We start from the raw sequence: 22,311 nt of genomic DNA, 5'->3' as shown, positions 1-22,311 counted from the left end.
GGTCTTCTGGGTAGGATCTTTCATTCTCATTCCTGGTCACTGGAATACAGGAGGGCTGGACCTGTTTCTTTTCCTTGGTTAACTGCATGCAGCTTCATTCGGCTGCCCTGAGGAGCATATAGAGGACTTCTGCTCAGGGTCTGTGCAGCTGCCCGAGGTGGGCCCGGTTTGGCCCTGCAGGCCTGTTTCAGGGATCTCCAGCTCTCTGTTTCTGTCCTGAGTATCAGCTTCCATTGGTGGCGTGCATAGCAGCTCTCTTCGGTGGAATCTGGGACAAGAGGTGGGGGAATCAAGTCTAAAGCCTCTGGATTAGGCACTAACCTTTTGCTATTGATCTCTTCCCTGCTTACCATTCTTTGCTAAATAAATGTAGAAAACGAAGAAGACCCGGAAGAGGACTTGTCAGAAGCAGAGACTCCAAAGCTCAAGAAGAAGAAAAAGCCTAAGAAACCTCGGGACCCTAAAATCCCTAAGAGCAAGCGCCAAAAAAAGGAGGTGAGTGGGTGACTGATGTCATGGGGAGTAGGAGGAAGGCAGGAGGAGCCCTGAGAAGGACTGGAGGGCTGGGGCCTTCGCTTGCTGGCCCTGGAGTGGGGGGCCAGGTCCCAGGCGTCGCCTCGGGGCTGTCCTGAGGTCAGCATGTGTGTAGCATGTGTGTGTCTGTCTCCCTCTCCCCCCTTCCCTGCTCCAGCGTTTGCTCTTATGCCGGCAGCTGGGGGACAGCTCTGGGGAGGGGCCGGAGTTTGTGGAGGAGGAGGAAGAGGTGGCCCTGCGCTCAGACAGCGAAGGCAGCGACTATACCCCTGGGAAGAAGAAAAAGAAGAAGCTGGGCCCTAAGAAGGAGAAGAAGAGTAAATCCAAGCGGAAAGAGGAGGAGGAGGAGGATGAGGACGACGACGACTCGAAGGTGCCTGCATTTCCACCTTCTCCTCGGTCCTTTGCTTCCCAGACACTGCTGCCCCTGAGATTGAATTCTTTCCTCCTGTTTCTAATGATTTGCTCTTACCCTGGACTTGCCAGCCTTAGTTGCAACTCAGATTCCTCTGGTGAGTGTGGGCACTCGGAGTCAAGCATTGACCCTGCTCTCTCTGTAGGAGCCTAAGTCATCCGCTCAGCTCCTGGAAGACTGGGGCATGGAAGACATTGACCACGTGTTCTCTGAGGAGGATTATCGCACCCTCACCAACTACAAGGCCTTCAGCCAGTTTGTTCGGTAAACAGGAGGATCTTGGGGATGGGGTGGAGTGCACTTCTGTCATCTCTTCTTACCTCTACCCCCATCTTTTATGTTTTGTTTTTAAACTTTTCCTCTTTTCTGTTCCTGCCGTTTCTCCCCCAGGCCCCTCATTGCTGCCAAAAACCCCAAGATCGCCGTCTCCAAGATGATGATGGTTTTGGGTGCAAAGTGGCGGGAGTTCAGCACCAACAACCCCTTCAAAGGCAGTTCTGGGGCTTCTGTGGCAGCGGCGGCAGCAGCGGCAGTGGCCGTGGTTGAGAGCATGGTGACGGCCACTGAAGTGGCACCGCCTCCGCCCCCTGTGGAGGTGCCTATCCGCAAGGCCAAGACCAAGGAGGGCAAAGGTGAAAAGGGGACCCAGTGGAAGTGGGGGCTAGTGTGGTTGGCAGACGTGTGGATGTACTGTTCTGTCAGCTGAAAGATAGAAGCTAGAAGAGAGGGATGAATCTTGGATCAGGAGGGAAATTTGGGAAGCTCAGTGTAGAAATGTTTTAGGTGGGGTGTATTTTGTTGGGTTGGCCAAAAAGTTCCTTCAATTTTCCATAAGATGGCTCTAGTCTCGCTTAGTTGTCCTTCTTGTTTTTTTTTTTTTGGTTGTCTTTAACTTCATTTGAAACAGTTTTGATAGATCGTATTGTGATGGTTGTCATATGAGTGTGCATTAAGAAAAAAAAAAAACTACCAAAATTTAAGTTTTGTGTAGTCATTTTACTATTGAAGACAAAAGAAGAAAGGCAGCATTTGGCATATTATGCTTTATTATTTCAAGAACGGTGAAAAAACAACTGAAACACAAAAAAAGATTTGTGCAATATGTGGAGAAGGTGCTGTGACTGATCGAATGTGTCAAAAGTCATTTGCAAAGGTTCGGGCTGGAGGTTTCTTGCTGGACGATGCTCCATGGTTGGGTAGACCAGTTGAAGTTGATAGCTATCAAATCAAGACATTAATTGAGAACAGTCAATGTTGTATACCACATGGGAGATTGCTGACATACTCAAAAAATCCAAATCAAGTGCTGAAAATCATTTGTACTGGCCTGGTTATGTTCATCACTTTCATATTTGGGTTCCATGTAAGTTAAATGAAAAATATCTTAACTGTATTTCCATATGGAATTCTCTACTTAAACGTAACAAAAAAATTCCATTTTTAAAACAAATTGTGAAAAAAAAAACAAACAAATTGTGATGGGCAATGAAAAGCGAATGCTGTACAGTAATGTGGAACAGAAGAGATCCTGAGGCAAGTGAAATGAACCACCACCAACCACATCAAAGACTGGTCTTCATCCTAACAAAGGTGATGTTGTGTATGTGGTGGGATTGGAAGGGAGTCCTTTATTATGAGCTCCATCAGGGTAAGGCAAGATTGCACATTTCTTTGATGACAAGGCAAAAACTGTTATAACCTGGTTGGGAAGTTCCGATTCATCCACCCTATTCATCAGACATTGCACCTTCAGATTTCCATTTATTTTGATCTTTACAAAATTCTCTTACTAGAAAAAAGTTCAGTTCCCTGCAAGACTGTAAAAGGCACCTCGAACAGTTGTTTGCTCAAAAAGACAATAAGTTTTGGGAAGATAGAATTATGAAGTTGCCAGAAAAGTGGCAAAAGGTAGTTGAACAAAATGATGGATACATTGTGCAATAAAGTTCTCCAAGGTGAAAAATGTGTCTTACTTAAAAAGGCACTTTTTTGCCAACCCAGTGGAAATACTTTGGGTGGGGAATATTTCCTTTTCCCCATGTTCTGCTCTCATGGGTGTTTGGATTGCATGATCACACTTGCTTTCTCCTGATTTAGGTCCCAATGCTCGGAGGAAGCCCAAGGGCAGCCCTCGTGTTCCCGATGCCAAGAAGCCTAAACCCAAGAAAGTAGCTCCCCTGAAAATCAAACTGGGAGGTTTTGGTTCTAAGCGGAAGAGATCCTCGGTGAGAGCCCAGCCGGTCCCTATCCCCTGGTGATGGTGCTTTAGCCTATGGAGAGGATGGTGTCTTAGTTCAGGATTCACCTTTCACGGTGGCTGCTGAAGTATGTGGGGAGTTGGTCATAGAACAGGGCTCTAGGCTTGCTGTGTAAGTCCTTGCTGTGATTCCAGTGCCCCGAGTGAAAGAGGGATTTCCTTGCCTCCCTTCTCCACCACTCCTTCTCCTTGGCCTGAACCTTGAGCCGTATTTCTTCTCACCCCATTAGAGTGAGGATGACGACTTAGATGTGGAGTCTGACTTCGATGACGCCAGTATCAATAGCTATTCTGTTTCTGATGGTTCTACCAGTCGCAGTAGCCGCAGCCGCAAGAAACTGCGTACCACAAAGAAGAAAAAGAAAGGTGTGCTGCTTTTCTGTATCAATATGTGATGGGCTGAGGGAAATGATTGGGGAGGCATCTCCCTAAGGAGATGGGGCCTGGGCTTTGGGGGTGGGGGGAGGTGGTTGTTTTCTAATAACTGGGCTTTCCCTCTTCCTTGCCCAGGCGAGGAGGAGGTGACTGCTGTGGATGGTTATGAGACAGACCACCAGGACTATTGTGAGGTGTGCCAGCAAGGCGGAGAGATCATCCTGTGTGACACGTGTCCCCGCGCGTACCACATGGTCTGCCTGGACCCAGACATGGAGAAGGCGCCTGAGGGCAAGTGGAGCTGCCCACACTGTGTGAGTGCCCAGCCTTAAGGGGGGAGGGCCTGGGCAGGAGGAGACATGCTGGTGCTGCTGGCTGTGGGCTTTGGGCTTTGGGATGCTCTTGGAGGGATTCTGGGCGTGGTCCAGCTGGGCGGGTGGGGGGTGGTTGTAACCTGACTCTGTGGTCCTCGACTTCAGGAGAAGGAAGGCATCCAGTGGGAGGCAAAGGAGGACAATTCAGAGGGTGAGGAGATCCTCGAGGAGGTTGGGGGAGACCCCGAGGAAGAGGATGATCACCACATGGAGTTCTGTCGGGTCTGCAAGGATGGCGGGGAGCTGCTCTGCTGTGACACCTGTCCTTCCTCCTACCACATCCACTGCCTAAACCCCCCCCTCCCAGAGATCCCCAACGGCGAATGGCTGTGTCCCCGCTGCACGGTGAGTGCCTGGCCCCAACTGGGGTCAGCTGAGGGAGGTGTGGATCAATCCAAGGGTTCACCCCTCTTCTGTGTGGGCATCTCCAGGCTGAGGTGCAGGAGAGGCCACTGGAGGGCTGGAGGCCTTTGAGCCCCAAAACCAGGGTTTTCCTTCCTTTGTGGTCCTGGGATGCCTTTCTCCTGGGAAGCTATAGGACTGACTTCCAACAGAGCTGATGCTTTGCCGATTCTCCCAAGTGGGATGTAGCCCAGGACATCTTTTCTTGTCTTGATACCAGCCTCGAGGTCTTGGTAGCTTAGTCATGTAACAGGACCACTTACTGCTGTTACTAGGTTGGTGCAAAAGTAAATGAGGTTTAGCACTGTTGAACTTTGCCATTTGATAATTGGAATACATTCTTAAATGTGGTTGTGTTATACATCATTTTAATGCATATTTCTTGGTTTATGTTTTTTGTAACGACTAGTTATTTTATGTGTATCTTAAGCTGTGGAAATGATGTTAGACAAAAAGCAAATTCAATCAATTTTCTTATTTGAGTTCAAAATGGGTCATAAAGCAGTGGAGAAAACTCGCAACATCAACAGCACACTTGACCCAGGAACTGCTAACGAATATACAGCTGAGTGGTGGTTTAAGAAGTTTTGCAAAGGGGATGAGAACTTTGAAGATGAGTGTAGTGGCCGGTCATGGGATGTTGACAGTGACCAACTAAGAGTAATCATCGACGCTTATCCTCTTAAAACTACATAAGAAGTTGCTGAAGGACTCAACACGAACCATTCTACGGTGTTTCGGCCTTTGAAGCAAATTGGAACGGTTTTGAAGTGTCGTCTTCTCTTATTCTATGCAACAATGATGAACCATTTCTCAATCAGACTGTGATATGCAACGAAGAGTGTATTTTATACAATAACTGGCAACAACCAGCTCATGGTTGGACTGAGAAAACGCTCCAAAGCACCTCCCAAGCCAAATTTGCACCAAGAAAAGGTCACGGTCACTGTTCGGTGGTCTGCTGCCGGTGTGATCCACTACTTATCCCAGTGAAACCATTGCATTTTGGAAGTATGCTCTGCAGATCGATGAGATGCACTGTGAAAACTACAATGCCTGCAGCCAGCATTGGTCAATGAAAGTGTGTTAGGTGCTAGTGTCCGACTCTATGCAACCCCATGAACTATAGCCCACCAGGCTTGTCTGTCCGTGGGATTTCCCAGACAAGAATACTGGAGTGGGTAGCCATTTCCTTCTCCTGGGGATGTTCCCGACCCAGGGATTGAAGCCCAGTCTCTTGCATTGCAGGCAGATTCTTTACTGTCTGAGCTACCAGACCAGCAATGAAAGGGTCCGATTCTTCTCCATGACAGCACCCAACCATACATGACATAATCAACGCTTCAATCAAAAAATTGATGTTCAATCAGTGTTGAACATCATGCGGTATTCAGACAGTGTTCAATCAGAAAGTTGAACAAATTGGGCTACAAAATTTTGCCTCATCTGCCATATTCACCTGACCTCTACTTCTCTTCCTCCCGACTACTACTTCTGCAAGCAGCTTGACAACTTTTTGCAGGGAAAATGCTTCCACAATCAGCATGATGCGGAAAATGCTTTCCAAGAATTCATTGAATCCCGAAGCCTGGATTTTTACGCTACAGGAATAAACTTACTTCTCATTGGCAAAAATGTGTTTGTGCCTATTTTGATTGTTAAAAATGTGTTTGAGTCTAGTTACAATGATTAAATGTTAAGTTTCACAGTCCAAAACTGCAATTATGTGTGCACCAATCTAATAGATTAAGCGAGGAAATCTGGGCTCCAGGCCTGTGACTTCTCTGTGCCTACTTGCTCTAAGTTATTGTTGGTTTAGCTGCTGGCTCTGTTAGGCAGATAGGAGTGATAATGTCACACCAGTCCTGGACTAAGTCTAGAAACAGGGGATTCTATCTCTATCTTGAAGGGCTTAGGAATTAGACTGTAATTGAAATGAGATTTTACTAACTATGAGGTTGAAGCTGCTCTCAGGTATACATCTCCCTATGGTAGTGCTTTGGTGTTGACTCATCTCTTTTTCTCTCTTAGTGTCCAGCTCTTAAGGGCAAAGTTCAGAAGATCCTAATCTGGAAGTGGGGTCAGCCACCATCTCCCACGCCAGTGCCTCGGCCCCCAGATGCTGATCCCAACACTCCGTCCCCCAAGCCCTTGGAGGGGCGGCCAGAGCGGCAGTTCTTCGTCAAGTGGCAAGGGATGTCATACTGGCACTGCTCCTGGGTGTCTGAGCTGCAGGTGAGCCTGGGAGAGACTGGATAGGGGCGGCAGTGAGAGAACAGCGTGTGGAGAGAAGGGTGGATGTCACTCTTGGTGATGTCTTTCTTCCTGCTTGCAGTTGGAGCTGCACTGTCAAGTGATGTTCCGAAACTATCAGCGGAAGAATGACATGGATGAACCACCCTCTGGGGACTTCGGTGGTGACGAGGAGAAGAGCCGGAAGCGGAAGAATAAGGACCCTAAATTCGCTGAGATGGAGGAGCGCTTCTATCGCTATGGGATAAAGCCTGAGTGGATGATGATCCACCGAATTCTCAACCACAGGTACCGGTGGAGCCGGCCGGGCATCCTGGAGGTGGGCTGCGTATCCTCGGGGGATTCAGAAAATGGACCTCACCAGTAGCTTACAGTCGGACGAGACACTCAGTTATTTATTAACTGACTGAATCCTGGCCTTTGAGCCATAGGCTGTAGATTAGAGATCATTTTTGGTGCAAAGACTGGTACACCAGATGTATTGCTTCTGAATCCATGTGGCATTTGGCCTCCTCAGAGGTCTGGTTTGGAACATCTATTGTTGGTAGTTTTTGAGAGCAAGACTGACTGGGGAGCTGAGCAGGTGGGCCTTCTGGCTCAGTACTTTCTCCTCTTGACCTTGCAGCGTGGACAAGAAGGGCCACGTTCACTACTTGATCAAGTGGCGGGACCTACCCTATGACCAGGCATCCTGGGAGAGTGAGGATGTGGAGATTCAGGACTATGACCTGTTCAAGCAGAGCTACTGGAATCACAGGTGAGCGACCTCAGTGATCAGAGCTGCTGCTTGTTGAGAAGGACCCCTGGCAGCGCTGTGACATCTGTGTCGTCTTCAGGGAGTTGATGAGGGGTGAGGAGGGACGACCAGGCAAGAAGCTCAAGAAGGTGAAGCTGAGGAAGTTGGAGAGGCCCCCTGAAACGCCAACGGTTGACGTGAGTTGGCTGAAAAGGGCGGGCAGGGCGACGTGTCTTGTGTGCTCCCCTGACAGTGGTGGTCTAAGGCATTTAAGTCAGTGTAGCTAAAATGCTTCACACAGACCGCTTTCTGGCTTCTCCACGTCTCTGGAAACCAGGGAGAAAATACTGGGAATACTTTATTTTCTTTTCCCTCATCAGAAAAGCAAAAACATAGGTGTTAGTGTATGACTGAGGAAGTGTTAAGCATGGAGGAGTCACACACCAAGCTTTTATGAAACTTGTTTTGGAACCTTCGTCTTTTGACCCTTAATTCATGGCTCAGTTCCTTGGGGTTTTGTGTAATATATGAGTAAGGTTAAAAGTAAATTTATGGAGAACATAGAACTATTCACCTGGTAGATCCTGATTGGTAGAATTATTGTGTTGCCAGGGAGACTGTGACGTGTCTGTCTTCTGATGTCTGTGGGACCAAGACCTCCATCTTGCCTTGCTTATTGCAGGACCCTAGATAAAACACAAACTTAGAGTAGCCGTTAAGCACCTTTTCCCCCACCAGTCTTCTGTGGCTTCCTTGAGTAGGCTCTAGTGAGCATGTGTGAGGAGGAGCAGCTGCTGTTTTAGGGAAGGAAGGGAATTCCTCACCAGCTCATGACTTTCTCTTTTCCTCCTTCAGCCGACAGTGAAGTACGAGCGCCAGCCAGAGTACCTGGATGCTACAGGTGGGACCCTGCACCCCTATCAGATGGAGGGCCTGAACTGGCTGCGCTTCTCCTGGGCTCAGGGCACTGACACCATCTTGGCTGACGAGATGGGCCTTGGGAAGACGGTGCAGACGGCAGTCTTCCTGTATTCCCTCTACAAGGAGGTGCGCAAGCCGGGGCTACTGGCTTTGTGTGTGGGGGGATGTTCTGTGTTCAGGGTCTTCTCTTACACTCCAAGGAGACAGAGAAAGGAAGAAAAAACTATTCCCTGACCTGGAGAACAGTGTTGAGTGACAGTAAGAGAGACCTAAGTACCCAGAGACAGATGGGAGGGAGTGGAGCCTTGGGGAGGTTAGTGGTGGGTGCCCGGAGCCTCAGTCCTGGGGGCCAGCTGGGCACTGAGATGAGCAGAACTGTGGGTGGAGCTAGTGTGGAGAGACCAGTGTGTGAGCTCCCTGGAGGCAGGCCTGGAGCTCTGGGAAGGAGGCAGCTGGGTGTGTTTGTATCCTGGGGAGGGAAGAGGGGCAGCAGCAGTGCACAGGCCAGTCCTCCGCCCGCTGGAGGGGCCGGGGACCAGGCCGTGGACGCTGGGGTTGTGTGTGGGATCCTGAGTCCTCACTGTCCCACTGCTCTTCTTCCTCACAGGGTCATTCCAAAGGCCCCTTCCTAGTGAGCGCCCCTCTTTCCACCATCATCAACTGGGAACGGGAGTTTGAAATGTGGGCTCCAGATATGTACGTGGTGACCTACGTGGGTGACAAAGACAGCCGTGCTATCATCCGAGAGAACGAGTTTTCCTTTGAGGACAATGCCATTCGTGGTGGCAAGAAGGCTTCCCGCATGAAGGTACCTCAGGGAGGCAGGGGTAGGGGAGAGTTGTTGCTATGGCGTCCTTGAGTCTGGTCCCTGGGGTGAGGAGGAGAGAATTCCCCCACTCCCACCCCCCTGGCCAGTCCCTTGACTTGGCCTGGACACGAGTGACCAAGTCACCTTCTTGTGCAGAAAGAGGCATCTGTGAAGTTTCACGTGTTGCTGACATCCTATGAGTTGATCACCATTGACATGGCCATCTTGGGCTCTATTGACTGGGCCTGCCTCATCGTGGATGAAGCCCATCGGCTCAAGAATAATCAGTCTAAGGTGAGGGGCGGGGGAGCTGTGGCCTTCAGTTTTAGGGTTCTGGTACCAACTACTCAGGAAGGGGAGACCAAGGAGCACGGGAAAGGGAAAAAGGATCTCTGCCTTCCTTACTCATGATAGATAAGCCTTGGAGGCCAGGCCTTAGAAGAGAGATGGAGGACATTGCTGGTGGTCCAGTGGTTAGGACTCTGCACTTCTACTCTGGGGTGGGGCACGTGTTCATCGGCTAGTTGGGGAACTAAGATTTCGAAGTGTGGCTGAAAGAAAAAAGTAACTGCCAAAAGAAGATAAAGGATAATACATTTTTTTTTAAAGAGAGATGGAGGTAGGGGTGGGGGCTTAACTGCTGGGCGGTAAAATGGGAGTTTACAAAGTACTGGAGCCCTGTTTTCATTGCACTCCACTTCTCTCCATCTGCTTCACCAGTTTTTCCGGGTTTTAAACGGCTACTCGCTCCAGCACAAGCTGTTGCTGACAGGGACTCCACTGCAGAATAATCTAGAAGAGTTGTTCCACCTGCTTAACTTCCTCACCCCTGAGAGGTTCCAGTAAGTGTGTGCTTGTCCACAGTCGGCTCCTCATCCTTCCTGCTCCTTCTGCCTCCTGCACCATGTCCCTTCCCTTCCCCTCTCCAACAGCTTCTTTCCTTTTCCTTCTGAAGCAATTTGGAAGGCTTCCTGGAGGAGTTTGCAGACATAGCCAAGGAGGACCAGATTAAAAAGCTGCACGACATGCTGGGCCCTCACATGTTGCGGCGGCTCAAGGCTGATGTGTTCAAGAACATGCCGTCCAAGACAGAGCTGATCGTGCGTGTGGAGCTGAGCCCCATGCAGAAGTGAGTGTGGAGGAACGAGGCGCTGGCTCCATTTGGCAGACACAGTTAGACACGCCAGCCCATCTGCATGGTGTTTCCCAGTCCTCCCCATACTCTGATGTGAGACGGGTGGTGACCAAGCCAGTGAGGCCCAAAGGAACCTGTGGCCGGGGTGCTGGGTCCAGAGTGCTCAGCGCTTCCTTCCCTTGTTTAAAAGGATGGCAGCGGCGCTTCTTAGGTCTCCTCAGTCCCAAAGTGAGAGGTGCTGGAAGGAAGGCCCCGAACCCTGGGACCACATGGTGAGCCAGGTAACAACTCTGGAGGGTGATGTCTCTTACCCTGTCGTCTACACAGGAAATACTACAAGTACATCCTCACTCGGAATTTTGAAGCGCTCAATGCTCGAGGGGGCGGCAACCAGGTCTCTCTGCTAAACGTGGTGATGGATCTTAAGAAATGCTGCAACCACCCATATCTCTTCCCTGTGGCCGCCATGGTACGCTGTGCCACCTCTTGTTAGTCCCTGGCTGGAGACCGCGCCATGTGGTGTTTCTTTCCTTATTTTTTCTTTTTTCTCCTCTCTAGGAAGCCCCTAAGATGCCTAATGGCATGTATGACGGCAGTGCCCTCATCAGAGCATCCGGGAAATTATTGCTGCTTCAGAAGATGCTCAAGAACCTCAAGGAGGGTGGGCACCGTGTCCTCATCTTCTCCCAGGTAACTTCCGGGTAGCAGTGGACAGCTCAGAGACGTACGGGAGGACTGTTGTCTAATTAAGCCCGTAATTCAACTCTGCTCCTCTTCAGATGACCAAGATGCTGGACTTGCTAGAGGACTTCCTGGAACACGAAGGTTATAAATATGAACGTATCGATGGGGGAATCACTGGGAACATGCGGCAGGAGGCCATTGACCGCTTCAATGGTAAGATGGGAGGAGTGGCTTTGATCCTGGCATCCTCACTCAGGGCGCTCAACCCATCACTTGTTCCCTCCATCTGTTTTTCTGGGTAGTGGTTTAGGGTCTTTTGTTGACATGGAAGAGTACTTTTGAATTTCTTGATTGGAAGAATGTGTCAGATTATTCCTGGGAGATTGTTCCCTATGGAGTCTTTGTTCTCTCTGCTGAAAAGAAGGGCACTTCATTTAATCATCCTCATTGCATGCTGAGGCCTGGGAGGGACCCGGATTTATCCAGATTTACCAAGCCCAGATAGCAAGCTAGTGGCAGGCTTGTCTCAGTAGCCACTACTACCTCCTCCTCTTTTTGTTTTTTAACTTTATAACTTGAGATAGTTTTGAACACAAAAGTTCAAAAAAAATAACATAGCGAGTTCATGTATACCTTTTACCTGACTTTTCTTGATAACTTACATGACCACAGTACAACAATCAAATCCAGGGAATTAACATTGGTGTTAGTATACTACTAACCAGGTCATAGACTTGAACGTCACCACTGACCATGTGTCAGGATCCACTCACAGATCCCACATCACACGCAGTTATTGTCTCTTCTAGTTTTTCATTCTTTCTTTTTTATTCATGATATTGATGCCTTTGATGGTGACCTGGTCAGCTTCTTTATAGAATGTTTAGCTTTTCTGACATTAGTCTAGTTGATGTTTTCTCATGGTTCGATTGATGTTAGACATTTTGGGCAGGAGTCTGCAAGAGCGATGCTGTGTCCTTCTCAGTGCATCATTCCCAGGGACAGTGTGACATTGATAATGTTCCACTGCTGGTGTTGACCTTGATTACTTGGTTCAGGTGGTGTCTGCTGAATTTCTCCCTTGTAAGGTTTTCTTCATTGAGATTGATAAATTCCTTTAGGGGACAGTTGAGACCATGGTGACATCCAGTTTCTTCTTAAACTTTCAAACTCGTCTCAGTGTCTGGTGCTCTTTGCTTACGATGAATACCATTATTGATACTTCGGTGTTTGCCTAAAGAGGTGTGTGTTGGTTTTTTTTTTTCAATTCAAGTATAGTTGGTTCACAGTGTTGGGTTGATTTCTGCTGTACAGCAGAGTGATTCAGTCATACATATATACAATTCTTTTTTAAAAATATATCTTCTTTTTCATATTCTTTTCCACTGTGGTGTGTCACAAGATACTGAATACAGTTCCTTGTGCTATACACAGTAGGACCTGTTGTTTGTCCATCCTATATGTAGCATTTTGCATCTGCTAATGAGGTTTTGTATTTCTGATGCTCCTTATACATTTGTTCATTGGAATTGTGGTTCCTCTCTTAGCACCGGGTGCTCAGCAGTTTTGCTTCCTGCTTTCCACTCGAGCTGGGGGTCTTGGAATCAATCTGGCCACTGCTGACACAGTTATTATCTACGACTCTGATTGGAACCCCCATAATGACATCCAGGTGAGCAGAGGCAGCAGCCTTGGCATACAGTAACTTACTAGCAATGCAGTGTTCTCTGCAAGGGCTCCACCATCTGGAATTAGTTGTTTCAGGGGAAAACAATAGATTCTTTTTAAATGTCTTTTACCTTACTGTAAGCTGGAGAGTTTGGGTTAGCTCTGGACCTACTTAGGGTAACATGGTAGAGGATGGTGTCTGGGAGCAGGGGTGCAAAGGGAGGTTGTGTGAGGCAAGCTGCAGCTCCTGCCTCACGCTGGGTTTGGCTTACTATGTGAAAGTCAGGGCAAAAAAACATGGTGACTTCAGTTTTTGTCTTTGTTTTGTACCCCACTCCAGGCCTTTAGCAGAGCTCACCGTATTGGGCAAAATAAGAAGGTGATGATTTATCGGTTTGTGACCCGTGCATCTGTGGAAGAGCGCATCACGCAGGTGGCCAAGAAAAAGATGATGCTGACGCATCTAGTTGTTCGGCCTGGGCTGGGCTCCAAGACCGGATCCATGTCCAAACAGGAGCTTGATGATATCCTCAAGTTTGGCACTGAGGAGCTATTCAAAGATGAGGCCACAGATGGAGGTGAGCTGGTCAGGAACTTGTGATGGTGTGGGGTGTGGCTGCTTCTAAAGGGCATCTTTGATCCTGAGGGTCTTGGGACTCATACCTTGGGTCTGTGGGGCTAGCTTTCTCCACTGCAGCTGCTGATGCTAACTGGGGGTATGGACCCCTGATTCTTTATAGGAGGAGACAACAAAGAGGGAGAAGACAGCAGTGTCATCCACTATGACGATAAAGCCATTGAACGACTGCTGGACCGGAACCAGGATGAGACTGAAGACACGGAGCTACAGGGCATGAATGAATATTTGAGCTCATTCAAAGTGGCCCAGTATGTGGTGCGAGAAGAAGAAATGGGGGTGAGTATGAGTCCAATGTGGTGCTTGGTGTTTGGTCCAAAAGTTGGAGTTGAGACCACGATGGTATTTGAGACAAGAGGAAAACATCTGTAGGCAAAATAGTACAGTGATTATTTTCTCACCTCTTTGAAAAGAAATTCTGTAAGTATGAGCAAATCACATTCACTTCTTGGACGTTAACTGGCCACATTTCACACTCAAAACATTTATATTAACTGCTTTATCAGATTCTCACTTTATTTTCTCTTATGTATTTTATTAGTTGTATAAATAGACTTTGGATTGCTAGCCCAACTCTCTCCAGAGAAAAGGTAGGAGATGTGATGTGTACTTACTTAGCCTGTCTTCCTGTACTTTTTGAAACAACTGTTTTTCCTTTTTCCCTTCTGTTTCCTGGGTCTTTTAAAACAGAAAACAAAGAATACTCAGTTATGAATGTGTGGACTCTAATATTTTCCCCCTAATATAATAATAGGGTATGGAATTAAAAAAATTCTTTCTCTTCTGGCCCCCTTTGATGGTCTTTGTTATCTATTCTCATCCTTCCAACTCTGAATCATTCCCCTTGCTGTTTTTCTGATATATATATCTTAAACTCTGTTGTGTACTTGTGGCTGAAAAGTCTGACTGGTCTGCAGCCTAGTAGTCTTTGGTCAAAACTGCTCTCCTGTCAGGGTGGCCTGTGTGTGGGAGGGACCCAGGGGAGAAGGTGCTGAGTGGCTGCAAGGGAGGGCTGGTACTCTCCCTCCCACTGCTAACCTTTCCTGACATGGACCTCTAGGTGGCTGTATAAAGTTTTGCTTTTTGAATACTACATCCCTCCATATGTGTAGCTCATACATCTGCAGATTCAATTGTGGACTGTGTGGTACTGTAGTATTTACTGTTGAGAAATATCTGTGTGTAAGTGGACTCATGTAGTTCAAACCTGTGTTGTTCAGGGGTCAGCTGTAAGTCTCCAGATGGAAAATTCAGAAGCTATGGAAGTATCTCTTCCCCACCCCAGTCCTTTGGCTACCTAGCACCTTCTCTGGGGACAAGTGATATTTATTTTACAAACTATTTTATGTGTCTGTAAATCACATATATATCCATATATATGTGTATACATATATATACACGTGTATATACACAGAAACACCCTTTTCCTTTTAAGGAAAGTGGTTTTCTCTGAAGTTGAAGTATTGTTCCACAGGGAAGTCCCCAGGTCCTCTTCTAAGTGAGGTACAGCAGTAGACAAGGAGACATGGGGCTTGGCTCCTAGTGAGCAGTAAGAAGGGAGTTTCCTGGCGATCCAGTGGTTAGGACTCCACGCTTTCACTACTGAGGGCCCAGGTTCAGTCTTTGATCAGGGAACTGGGATCCTGTAAGCCCCATGGCACAGCCAAAACAAGAAGGGAGTGGTTATTCTTTTCTGCTCCTTGTGGTTAGACAGGGTCCTGAGCCAGTTGTGAGCAGTGGGTTGTTGCAGAAGCCTCACTTCGTGGCTGGAGCATTTATTTGTTGGTGTAGGGCTCTCTAGTGCTGTCTTCCTCCTCTGTCATGTGAACACATCCAGAGAGAGGAGCATGAGATCAGAGCAGTCGGAAACACTGAGCCCCCCACACTGGAGAGGTTTCTGTTCTGGAGAGTCCCCCACATCTGTAATGGACATTTTAGGAACAAGAAATAAACTTCTGTTGTGTTAAATCACACCACACAAACACACAAAAATAGGAAGAATAGTTGATTTACAGTGCTGTGTATATTTCTGCTGGGCAACCAAGTGATTCAGTTATATATATGTATATATGTACACATTTTCTTTATTCTTGTCCATTATGTTATCATAGGATATTATATATAGTTCCTTGTGCTATACAGTAGGACCTTGTTGTTTATCCGTTCTATATTTGAAAGCTTACATCTGCTAATCACAACCTCCCGCTCCAGTCCTTTCCCCTTGGCAACTACCCGTCTGTTCTCTAGGTCCATGATTCTGTTTCATAGATAGGTTTGTTTGTGTCATGCTTTCAGTTTCCATGTATAAGTGATATGGTATTTGTTTGTTTCTGACTATGATCATCTCTAGTTGCATGCACGTTGCTGTGTAAGAAAAGTGGCTTCTTCTCCATGATGTTCTGTACCTCACCTTTGTCTACCTGATCTTGGAAGATTTATTTCATCCAAATCAGTACAGAAAGAACTTCTCCTTCACCCCCCTTTTTTGCTGCATAATATGTCACCGTTTGAAAGTACCATAATTTACTTAAAAAATTGAGATATAATATAAAACACTATTATATTAAAAGTGTATGATGTGATTTTATATATTGTATCAAATCATAATGATTTGTATATATTGCAAGATGTCACCCCAGTAAGTTTAGTTCTGTCACTATATATATATATAGTATTAACTTTTTTTCTTTTTTTTTTTTTAACTTTTTTTTTTCCCTCTACATTCTTTGTGTTGTTAGTCTCTCAGTTGTGTCTGACTCTTTGCGACCCCATGGACTGCAGCCCACCAGGCTCCTCTGTCCATGAGATTTTCCAGGCAAGGATACTGGAGTGGGTTGCCATTTTCTTCTCCACTTTTTTTTTCTTTTAAGAGAGCTTTTAAGAACTGCTCTTTTTAATAGCAACTTTCAAATGTGCAGTATGGTATTAACTAGACTTTCCATGCTATATATAAAATCACCATGACTTAAATTTATACCTTTTGACTCTCTTCATCCATTTCACCCCCCCCCCCATAATTTATTCAGGTTCCCTAATGGTGGATATGTAGGTTGTTTCTTATATCAATGCTGTTAACAGCTTAATTCTAATGTAAAGGATTTGGAACTCGTGGTCCTAAACTATCTGAAAAAAAAATGTAAAGACTTTCAGAGGAGCATAAACATTATGGGGATATAAAAGGATATGTAATTTTTTTCCCACACAATTGGTAAACTTCTATGAAGTTTATGAACAACAGAAAGGGCTTGTGGCCCTTGTACTTTATTGCTTGGGAGAATCTTCTGCAGTATTTCAGAAGCTTCTCCATTCTGCCTTGTTAAGGCTCTAATCTCTTTCCTACATTTTACCGTCTCCCACTTGTTTGTGTGTCAGTAAAAGGGGTTAAAATAATGCATACTGTCTCTTCATCCTTCTGTCTTGTGATAACAGCTTGTCCTGTCAATTAAATTTCTTTCAAGTTCTTAGGTTCAAGCAGGCACATCAAGTATTTCAGAGTCCAGTCATGAGCAGCAGCTAACAGAGTGGGAACTCTGAGGACCAGGGGCAGCTGGGGGTGCAGCAGCCCTGAGTCCTGGCCCTCCCTCTGCCCCAGGAGGAAGAGGAGGTGGAACGGGAGATCATAAAACAGGAAGAAAGTGTGGATCCCGACTACTGGGAGAAATTGCTGCGGCACCATTATGAGCAGCAGCAAGAAGATCTGGCCCGAAACCTGGGCAAAGGAAAAAGAATTCGTAAACAGGTCAACTACAATGATGGCTCGCAGGAGGACCGAGGTGTGTGTGGCCGGCCCCGCCCCCCACCCATGGGCCGTTCCACTAGAGCAGTGGGCCCCGCTCATCTGCCCTCTCTCCCTCCAGATTGGCAGGACGACCAGTCCGACAACCAGTCCGATTATTCGGTGGCCTCAGAGGAAGGTGATGAAGACTTTGACGAACGTTCAGAAGGTGAGGCCCACGCCTTTCTGTTGGGTTTTTACCTGTTGCTTTGTCTAACATCTCAATCAGCATCGCTCACATGTCCTTTTCTTCTTGTAGCTCCCCGCAGGCCCAGTCGCAAGGGCCTGCGGAATGATAAAGATAAGCCATTGCCTCCTCTGTTGGCCCGTGTTGGTGGGAATATTGAAGTGAGTACCACTCAGTCCTAGGGCAGGGTGGGTGCAAGTGGCTGTCGGGTCTTGGAGTTGGGTCGCCTCCCTCTCACCTGGTTCATTCTGCCCCCCAGGTTCTTGGTTTTAATGCTCGTCAGCGAAAAGCCTTTCTTAATGCAATTATGCGCTATGGGATGCCCCCTCAGGATGCTTTCACCACGCAGTGGCTCGTGAGGGATCTGCGAGGCAAATCAGAGAAGGAGTTCAAGTAAGTCGAGTGCTTGGGTGAGCACTGTAGAGCAAGGCCTTTGAGTCCGGGTTTTTCCGCACACTGGAGCCCCCTGTGCCAGGAGGCAGTCTCTGTCTCCTGCTGAAGCTGGAAGTGCAGCTGCTAGGAATAGGGCTTTCTGTTCCCTGCTTCCCGGGAAGAGGACCTGGGGCACAGGGTGGGGTCTGGAGACCAACTCTCAGCGCCATGGCGGGCTTTACCTTACATGGAGCCACAGTCATCTCCAGGATGAGGCCTCAACTGCCCCGCCGGTGGGAAGGAGTCTGGTCTGGGAGCTGGCTGCTCTTTAACCTGTTTCTCTGTTTCTTTACCACAGGGCTTATGTCTCGCTTTTTATGCGGCATTTATGTGAGCCGGGAGCAGATGGGGCTGAGACCTTTGCTGATGGCGTCCCCCGAGAAGGCCTGTCTCGCCAGCATGTCCTTACTCGGATTGGTGTTATGTCCTTGATTCGCAAGAAGGTGAGCCCTGAGCCTCCCTCCGTGATCCAGGGCTTATAGTTGGAGCTGGAGGGCCAGCAGGGAAGGAGCCTAGTTGGACTCAGATCTTCAACCTCTTGTCCCATTGCTGCAGGTTCAGGAGTTTGAACATGTTAACGGGCGTTGGAGCATGCCTGAACTCGCAGAAGTAGAGGAAAATAAGAAGATGTCCCAGCCAGGGTCACCATCCCCAAAGACTCCTACCCCCTCCACTCCTGGGGACACACAGCCCAATACTCCAGCTCCTGCCCCGCCTGCCGGTGAGTGCTCCTGGACGGTAATCCTCTGTCCTCTTCTTGTCCTGGCCTGTGGTTTTTCTGCTCCTCTGTGCTCAGCTCTCAGGGGACTCCGGCAGGACGCACAGCAAGCTCCCTCTCAGTTTAGGAGGGCCGTCCTGAGAATAGGGCTGGCTCTTAAAGGCACGAGAGGACAGTTTAAGATGAGACAGACTGAGAGGGCATGACCGTCTCTGTGATCTGGGACCTCTTAATTAATGTCTGTTGTTGGTCTGCAGAGGATGGGATAAAAGTAGAGGAAAATAACCTCAAAGAAGAAGAGAGTGCAGAGGCAGAGAAAGAGGTGAAGTCTGCACCCCCTGAGGCTGCCCTCGAGGTGAGAGGGTGACAGATGCCACACTGGAGGCAGTGGGATTGACCCGTTCTCCCTCTGGGGGGCTGGCCCATCTGCTTCAACCTCTGTCTTCTCTCTTTTGAAGTGTACACAGCCCCCTGCCCCTGCCTCAGAGGAGGAGAAGGTCCCAGTGGAGCCTCCTGAGGGAGAGGAGAAAGTGGAAAAGGCAGAGGTCAAGGAGAGAACGGAGGAAGCGATGGAGACAGATCCCAAAGGTATGTCTATCTACACGCCCTGCAGACCCTGCGAACCAAAGGACTTTGACTTGCAGCCCGGCAGGAGGCAGTCCAGAGGAACTGACACATGGAAGACTTTCACCCCTGAGTTTAACTGTGGGCTTTTTCTCCCTAAGGACATCTTTTATGACTTTAATCATTAAGATTTAGGTTTAGGACTATTTCAGGTCTAACAGAGGTGGGGAGCACTCTTGTTTAGATATGTTCTCAATGCCGTCTGTTCCCCCCAGGTAATGCTGACGTGGAGAAGGTGGAGGAGAAGCCAGCAGTCGATCTGAATCCCATTGTGGTGGAGGACAAAGGTGGGTGTTTGGAGAAGCCAACTGTGCTGTAAAAGGACTATTGCTGAAAGGAAAAGACTTTGTCTCCCAGACACTCCTCCACCCACAGTCTCCCCATCCATACTGATAGAATCATTTTATCCCAAGCTAAAAGACTCCCCCTCTCCCCTCCTGTGACGGTCAGTGGGCTGGTGGCACCTTTTTGTGGGTTTAAGAAACAGTTACATGTGGGGATTTCCCTGGTGGTCCAGTGGTTAAGACCCTGCTCTCCCAACGCTGGGGGCCCAGGTTCGATCCCTGGTCAGAGAACTAGAGCTCACATGCTGCAACCAAGACAACAGCACAGCCAAATAAATCAATTAATTTTAAAAAAATGGAGAAAGGGTGGAGGTAGATGGGTGGTCTTGTAGCACATGGTGCTATATATATAGGTAAGGGCCATGGTGCTGTCTTCTGTTTAGAGCTGACATTTCTCTTCTGCCTGTTCTGTAGAAGAAAAGAAAGAAGAGGAGGAGAAAAAAGAGGTGATGCTTCAGAATGGAGAGACCATTAAGGATCTGAATGATGAGAAGCAGAAGAAAAATATTAAACAGCGTTTCATGTTCAACATCGCAGATGGTGGTTTTACTGGTATGAAAAAGGGGCCCACTGGAAAGATTCAAGGTGAAATTAGGGTTCTTGTCAGAAACCAAGGTACAGAAACTTTAGCTCTCCTAGAGGGAATGCCAGGCCTACAGCACACTCTTCTGGGGTCCCTGTTAGAAAGCCAAAGGCACAGTAAGTTGGTATCTGGGGTCAGGAGTAAGTAGCTGAATCCTCAGTGGCGTCTGCCTTTGTGTTTCTCCCCCTTCCACACACCCCTCTTTAGAGCTGCACTCCCTATGGCAGAATGAGGAGCGGGCAGCCACCGTCACCAAGAAGACTTATGAGATCTGGCACCGACGCCATGACTACTGGCTACTGGCTGGCATCATAAAGTATCCTTTGCCTGAGTCTGAGCCAAGGTTCTGGTGGGATTTCTGACGATCTCACAGTTGGACGTTCTTACTTTCCCTTGTTTCGTTTTTCCTGAGCGATTAATTTTCCAACAGCCATGGCTATGCCCGTTGGCAGGACATCCAGAATGACCCACGCTATGCCATCCTCAACGAACCTTTCAAGGGGGAGATGAACCGTGGCAATTTCTTAGAGATCAAGAATAAGTTTCTAGCCCGAAGGTTCAAGGTGAGCAGGAATGGGAGGAATACAGGCTTGATGGGACTGCCTTTAGAGTGCAGAAGGGACTGCAGAGGAAGTCTGGTCGTTCAGCCATACTGTATATCATGTTTTCCTGGGTACTTAGCTGTGTATCCTGTGAATGGCTTTGCTCCCAAGTATCTTAGAGATCAAGACAGACAGACTTGAAAAGTAAGCAGTTACTTAAGGGCTGAAGATGACTGCCTGACAAATGACAGAGAGCAGCACTGTGGGTGTGGGGGGACCTCTGCAGGTTGGAGTGTTCAGGAAAGACACAGGTGTGATGGAAATGGCTGTAAGGAGGTGGGGCTGTCAGTGGACTGGTCATACTTTTTTCTGAGTCTGTGCGGATGAGGGGTGGGGAGATGGAGAGATGGAGAGCTCCATTTTTAGAAATGCTGGGGCTAATATGCCCAGGACTGAAGGGGAGTCTTTGTTAGGAATGCAGCAGATTGTATTGAGGGCACCTTGTGCAGACATCAAAATGAAGACAAGGCACGTGAATCTCAAGCTAAGTATTATAATTGGGGAATGAGGAATGCATACCAGTGATCCTTGCAACATCGTGTGCCAAGTAACAGGGAGCACAGGGACAGGCCTGGTGCCTTTTCTCAAGCTTTCAGTTTAAAGTAGCGGCAAATGTGTGGTCAAGTGCGTGTCAGTCTAAGTGTTGTGATGGAGACTGCTAAATCCATAAAGAAGTTCTCCAGAGGGAATGTGGGGAATGCTCACAAATGATTCAGGGAGAAGATGGCATTGGAATGGAGGGTTTTTTCCTACAACTTTTTTTCTTTTTTTTAAATGACCATTTTTAAAGTCTTACTGAATTTGTTACAATATTGTTTGTTTTATGTTTTGGTCATTTGGCCAGGAGGCATGTGGGGTCTTAGTTCCATAACCAGGGATATAACCTACACCCCTTGCCTTGGGAAGCAGAATTGTAATCACTAGACCACCAGAGAAATCCCCTGGAATGAAGTAATAGAGATTGTTGGATAGATAGAAACAGGAGGCCTTATGATCGAAAGGCTTAGGTTGGGTATACAGGCTGTAGAGCTTTAGGTAGGGTGTTTGGAAACAGCCAATAGTCCAGGTAGGGTGTAGGAGACACTCGTGGTGGTGGTAGGAGGTAGGTTGGAGAGAGAGGGCTGGAGGCTTGACTTCACCTTAGAGTTCATGGGTAGCTATTGAGGGTTTGTGAAGGGTTTTGATAAGACCAAGGGAAACTGAAATAGAACATTCCATGAGATTACAGAACTACTGTATACTCATGAGGTAGTAAGGGCTCAACTCATACTGGCTGTGGAAAAGGATGAGATAAAGGAAATGAAACACTTGACAGTATTTCAGGCTCCTTTATAAGACAAACTGTAGTGATGTGCAAGCAGCCGTATGTGATAAACCAGTAAGTATGAATGTGTTCCAGTAAAACTTTATTGATGCTAAAATATGAACTTAATATAATTTATATGAAGTGTTATAAACTATTACTTTTTTTCCAACCATTTAAAAGTCAAAAACCCATTCTTAGTTCTTGGGTCATCCACAAATGGGTAGTGGCCCAGATTTGGCCCACAGGCCATAGTTTGCTGACCCCTGAGTTACTTGACTGGATTTGAGATACAAAAGAGTGAGACTCAACTGAGGTTTTGAGTCTGAGTTGCTGAGAAAGTTAAATTATCATCAGCAAATCAGAGAAGTGAGGAGAGCTAGCCGTTTGTAGAAGAGTGAGTTCCGTTCTAGACAAATCCTTTGGTGTTTTTGAGAAGTAAATACCCCAGCACCATCAACAAGTCGGATCAAAGCGATCAGCCATGCACAAGTAGGAACAGAACAATCCTTGCCTGAGGTACAGGTTTGAGAAGCACCACCCC

General features: G+C 47.5%; 1 protein-coding gene, 1 long non-coding RNA gene and 1 other non-coding gene across 9 annotated transcripts in view; 2 read left to right on the top strand and 1 right to left on the bottom strand.

The window, feature by feature from the left end:
* Positions 1 to 22,311, top strand: part of CHD4 (chromodomain helicase DNA binding protein 4) — a 29,803-nt gene that overhangs the window by 4,218 nt on the left and 3,274 nt on the right. For 2 of the 7 annotated variants that reach the window (XM_043881223.1, XM_043881222.1), the window contains exons 3-37: positions 374 to 495; positions 713 to 907; positions 1,095 to 1,213; positions 1,340 to 1,581; positions 3,047 to 3,174; positions 3,437 to 3,572; positions 3,717 to 3,895; positions 4,061 to 4,300; positions 6,389 to 6,592; positions 6,693 to 6,898; positions 7,236 to 7,367; positions 7,447 to 7,543; positions 8,202 to 8,393; positions 8,875 to 9,075; positions 9,232 to 9,369; positions 9,796 to 9,917; positions 10,031 to 10,204; positions 10,538 to 10,679; positions 10,769 to 10,900; positions 10,990 to 11,107; positions 12,442 to 12,566; positions 12,903 to 13,140; positions 13,303 to 13,478; positions 16,792 to 16,972; positions 17,057 to 17,143; positions 17,234 to 17,322; positions 17,421 to 17,554; positions 17,892 to 18,036; positions 18,149 to 18,314; positions 18,569 to 18,666; positions 18,770 to 18,899; positions 19,151 to 19,222; positions 19,694 to 19,831; positions 20,070 to 20,178; positions 20,293 to 20,425. In XM_043881223.1, the coding sequence (XP_043737158.1) occupies positions 374 to 495; positions 713 to 907; positions 1,095 to 1,213; positions 1,340 to 1,581; positions 3,047 to 3,174; positions 3,437 to 3,572; positions 3,717 to 3,895; positions 4,061 to 4,300; positions 6,389 to 6,592; positions 6,693 to 6,898; positions 7,236 to 7,367; positions 7,447 to 7,543; positions 8,202 to 8,393; positions 8,875 to 9,075; positions 9,232 to 9,369; positions 9,796 to 9,917; positions 10,031 to 10,204; positions 10,538 to 10,679; positions 10,769 to 10,900; positions 10,990 to 11,107; positions 12,442 to 12,566; positions 12,903 to 13,140; positions 13,303 to 13,478; positions 16,792 to 16,972; positions 17,057 to 17,143; positions 17,234 to 17,322; positions 17,421 to 17,554; positions 17,892 to 18,036; positions 18,149 to 18,314; positions 18,569 to 18,666; positions 18,770 to 18,899; positions 19,151 to 19,222; positions 19,694 to 19,831; positions 20,070 to 20,178; positions 20,293 to 20,425 (5,240 nt within the window). Of the gene's footprint in view, positions 1 to 373; positions 496 to 691; positions 908 to 1,094; positions 1,214 to 1,339; positions 1,582 to 3,046; positions 3,175 to 3,436; positions 3,573 to 3,716; positions 3,896 to 4,060; positions 4,301 to 6,388; positions 6,593 to 6,692; positions 6,899 to 7,235; positions 7,368 to 7,446; positions 7,544 to 8,201; positions 8,394 to 8,874; positions 9,076 to 9,231; positions 9,370 to 9,795; positions 9,918 to 10,030; positions 10,205 to 10,537; positions 10,680 to 10,768; positions 10,901 to 10,989; positions 11,108 to 12,441; positions 12,567 to 12,902; positions 13,141 to 13,302; positions 13,479 to 16,791; positions 17,144 to 17,233; positions 17,323 to 17,420; positions 17,555 to 17,891; positions 18,037 to 18,148; positions 18,315 to 18,568; positions 18,667 to 18,769; positions 18,900 to 19,150; positions 19,223 to 19,693; positions 19,832 to 20,069; positions 20,179 to 20,292; positions 20,426 to 22,311 lie in introns of all 7 variants that reach the window. The other 5 variants (XM_043881220.1, XM_043881219.1, XM_043881225.1 and 2 more) reach the window with 4 other exon arrangements.
* LOC122680172 lies at positions 13,441 to 15,860 on the bottom strand. The gene is made up of 3 exons (XR_006336651.1): positions 14,959 to 15,860; positions 13,814 to 13,877; positions 13,441 to 13,565 (listed from the first exon to the last, which is right to left on the bottom strand). It is a non-coding gene; the product is annotated as an uncharacterized LOC122680172 (long non-coding RNA).
* LOC122680913 lies at positions 18,351 to 18,488 on the top strand. The gene has a single exon (XR_006336828.1).

The sequence above is a fragment of the Cervus elaphus genome, chromosome 22 (assembly GCF_910594005.1).
Source record: "Cervus elaphus chromosome 22, mCerEla1.1, whole genome shotgun sequence".
Classification (NCBI taxonomy): domain Eukaryota; kingdom Metazoa; phylum Chordata; class Mammalia; order Artiodactyla; family Cervidae; genus Cervus; species Cervus elaphus.
This window is presented reverse-complemented; position numbering and strand designations above follow the sequence as displayed.